We start from the raw sequence: 3,300 nt of genomic DNA on the forward strand, positions 1-3,300 counted from the left end.
TGAATGCTGACGCACGGTTAGGAGTTCGGGAATTGTATGGAATCATCCGTTGCTTTTTCCGCAACACACCATTACAGTACACATGAACACAATGTCTACGGTAGATCGAGACAACCTAATAGATGGTGTGGTGGTACAGACTTTCACCACAAGTGCCCTACCCATTCATATCAATAATTTGATAAATGGTCACTAATTCCCCGGGAGATCAGACAGAAACTCTACTAGCTTCTTCAGAAATAGCCATTCCTTCGCTCTAAGAAATCACCCTTCTTTCCACATCTTCTCTCATTTTACCTCTTCCTTTTTTTTCTTCCAAATAAGTAATAACTCGTCCCAGAAGACTCCAATACACCTTCTTTCCTCAGCTTTGACGAAAAACTCCAATCCTTACACTACACGAGAAATATGAATTCGACTCCCGGCACGTCTTCAGCGGGTTCCGCCCCTGGTTTTTCGCGGAGCAGTCAAGACCAAAACGCCGGTATTGGTCGTCGCCCCAGCCGACGTGCCCGAGCAAGTCGTAATCCACCGAGGCGTACAACAAACGGCACCCGCATGGGCGTAGAGACCCCAGAACAAGTAAGAGCTTCACTGGATCTGTGGGAACCCAGCCAAGAGCTGGGCAGAGACTACTTCGACGCAAAGGAAAAAATGGAAAAGAGAATCGAGGCCATAACAGCGCCTCTCTCTCTCGACCCCCGACCCAACGACTTCGTTCGACCTGCTAATGGCCACGCCACACCCAACTTCCAAGGAGAAGTCGGTGGTGAACCTATGACCCTCGATGCGCTTCGCCCAGTGAATGGTGACTATGGTTATAGTCTGCGCAATTTTATCACTGACGACTCGAATATTCCCGCAGGAGGAGCCCCTGTAGGAGAAATTTATGCCTACCCGGAATACGCTCACCGCATTCCCTCGACCTCGGGCTTGCGGACTGGAGCAACCTGGGGGCGGTCGGAGAAAGATGGAAAAGTGGGGAGAGGGTATGGGAGCTGTGGGCGGGGGGAGGAGGTTGTGGGTGCCCCAAGCCGCCAATGAGGCGGAGGAGGGGAGGGGGGGCCATGGTGGTGGACCGGTTTTTTAAGCTCCGAGGTATGATACTACCTGCTTCTTGTTTTTCATGTGCATTACTTATCTTTGCTTTCACTATAGTGGTATTGCTATTTGGTTACTTCATACTCCACGGAGGTGATCGCGCACCTCCTTATCGCCCATTAGCAATAATTTGGTTTTTTTTCCAACGACCGCCCGTGTTGGGATTAAGCTTTCGTAGGTTTTCAATGTCAGTCAACTTCATGAAGTATAAATCCACTGACACATGACTCTAATTGCAGTAGATGGAGGCTGATCCTTGCAGGGTCGAGGGGAAGAAGTTACGGAAGCCTAGGGCAGCCTCACGACAGAATATTTTAGTATCAATTTTTAATCAGTGAGTCTTCCTATAGGTTCTACAAGCTGAAAAAAAAAAACATATCCTAACAGCATCGTCTCTACAGCAAATTTTAATTTTCACCCTTTACTTTCAACCTCATTTTATTTTAATCTGTCAAGCATCTTATTTATAATGTACTTTTCACAATTCAAGCCATAATTGTCAGGAGGCAAGGAAGAGCTGTGGGTTCCCTTTCAGAGATTCCTTGTATCACTCTCTACTCTCCCGAGCGCTGAGATTTGTACCTGAAGATAGACATTGTGATAGAATTATTGTTTTCCATATTGAACTTTCTCAAGACATTGCAATCCAAGTCAGAATATTCCGACCGGTACCCTTATCTCTTGTAAATACCCCAATTCCGCGCACAAACAGACCTACACCCAAGCCTCCTCGCCCAAGGTGAGAGATCAAATTTCCAAAGTTGCGCGAACCACCCACAGCTAATGGTTACGCCCCACGTGGAGTGTGGGACCTATGATATACCAAATTGTAGGTTTTCTACCGGGAAAAAAGTGCCGTGTGGAAAATCGAGCAGCAGCCCCGTACGCGAGAGTGGTGAGAAGGGCGGAAATCCTGCGAGGAAAAGCATTACCCCGGCCAACCCCCACCGACCCCCCTTCGTAACACAGGAGTCGTGCGAGGGGCATTGCTCGCCGCGACGAATGGTCTCCCCTCCCCACCCCCCCACTCGTTATTATCTAGTCATGAGAATAACCTGTCCCTGATTCTAGGGAACTCCTATTCTATCGGTCTTCTATAATGAGGAATGCCAACGGAACCCCCCAGAGCCTGCTAGTCCCAAAACTGCAGATTTTGGCGAAATGATTCCCGGCACCGGATTACTAACCAAGTTGGACCAAGGGCTTACCAACTGAGCCGCATTCCCCCGAGTGATAACTGATGACGACGGGTGCGAGCCCGTGATTCTGGGTGCCGAGTTCACCCCTATTCCCGTCGAAATTCGAAAAAATAACCCAAGAAAGCTTCTGTCAGGTTCCCCATAGTTCGAGCGCCAACTCAGAACTCCATGGGAACCTGAGTGCAACGTGTAATGCTCTACAGATCGAGGGCTGACAATCCTGTGCGCGTTAGTTGGGGCGAGGTGTGGGGGGGTGGGGCGATCGCGAGCCAGAGTCTGACTCGATTGTCCTCCTGTTTGACGTGGATGAGCATTTCCCCCGGGTTTTCGCTCCACTGCTGTGTTCACAAGTATGATCAAGTTGGCCTCAGGGCGAACGAGTGACACCCAGGAAATGCGCAAAGCAAAGAATTACACTCGAATAAAATCTCGCCAGTAAACACAAAAGCGAGAGAGTTTACACGGCTCGATCACGGATGCCGAGTTTAATAACCGACCGAAACACGGCCACAAGACCACCCCCCTCGCAGCGGCGTCGTTCGCCCCAACTGTTTCAGCTACAATACAACCTACAGGCCGTGTGCGGGTCGCTGGCCAACTTGACGTTTTTAGTCTGATCCCCAGTACATTGCCATTTTAAGCCTTACCTGTATGCGAGTGGTGCGTCGCCACGAAGTCCTGCTGATACCAGTTGCCGGTATCATTTCCCCCGTTTCGTAGATAGTGTGGAGTGATGAGAGCCGCGTTGTGGTGAGGGATTTTCAGGAGGACCACCCCTCGAGTCATAATCTGTGAATTAAACTCGAGACCCGCTTTCCGGTTGCAATATCTAATCCTGGTCGCAGCTGATTCCCTTCTACGTACCTATTGGCTCCTGGATGCCAGCGCTGCGATATAGTGAGTAAAATTACACTTCTAAGTGAATTTCGTGATGCTTGTCGGCAATGATCGGCAGTGAGGAAATGTCGAGTTTGCATGGTTAACCCCCAACCCCCCCCCC

At 49.7% G+C, this 3,300-nt stretch overlaps 1 protein-coding gene; it reads left to right on the plus strand.

Annotated features, from left to right (window-relative positions):
- The first annotated feature begins 242 nt into the window (after positions 1 to 242).
- Positions 243 to 1,772, plus strand: GSTUM_00003270001 (uncharacterized protein). XM_002836900.2 has 4 exons: positions 243 to 1,098; positions 1,159 to 1,275; positions 1,341 to 1,435; positions 1,503 to 1,772. The coding sequence occupies exons 1-3, from the start codon at positions 1,041 to 1,043 to the stop codon at positions 1,352 to 1,354; spliced, it is 189 nt and encodes a 62-aa protein (XP_002836946.1). The 5' UTR covers positions 243 to 1,040; the 3' UTR covers positions 1,355 to 1,435; positions 1,503 to 1,772.
- Positions 1,773 to 3,300: the final 1,528 nt, after the last annotated feature.

This window comes from Tuber melanosporum (genome assembly GCF_000151645.1).
Source record: "Tuber melanosporum whole genome shotgun sequence assembly, scaffold_166, strain Mel28".
Taxonomy (NCBI): Eukaryota; Fungi; Ascomycota; class Pezizomycetes; order Pezizales; family Tuberaceae; genus Tuber; species Tuber melanosporum.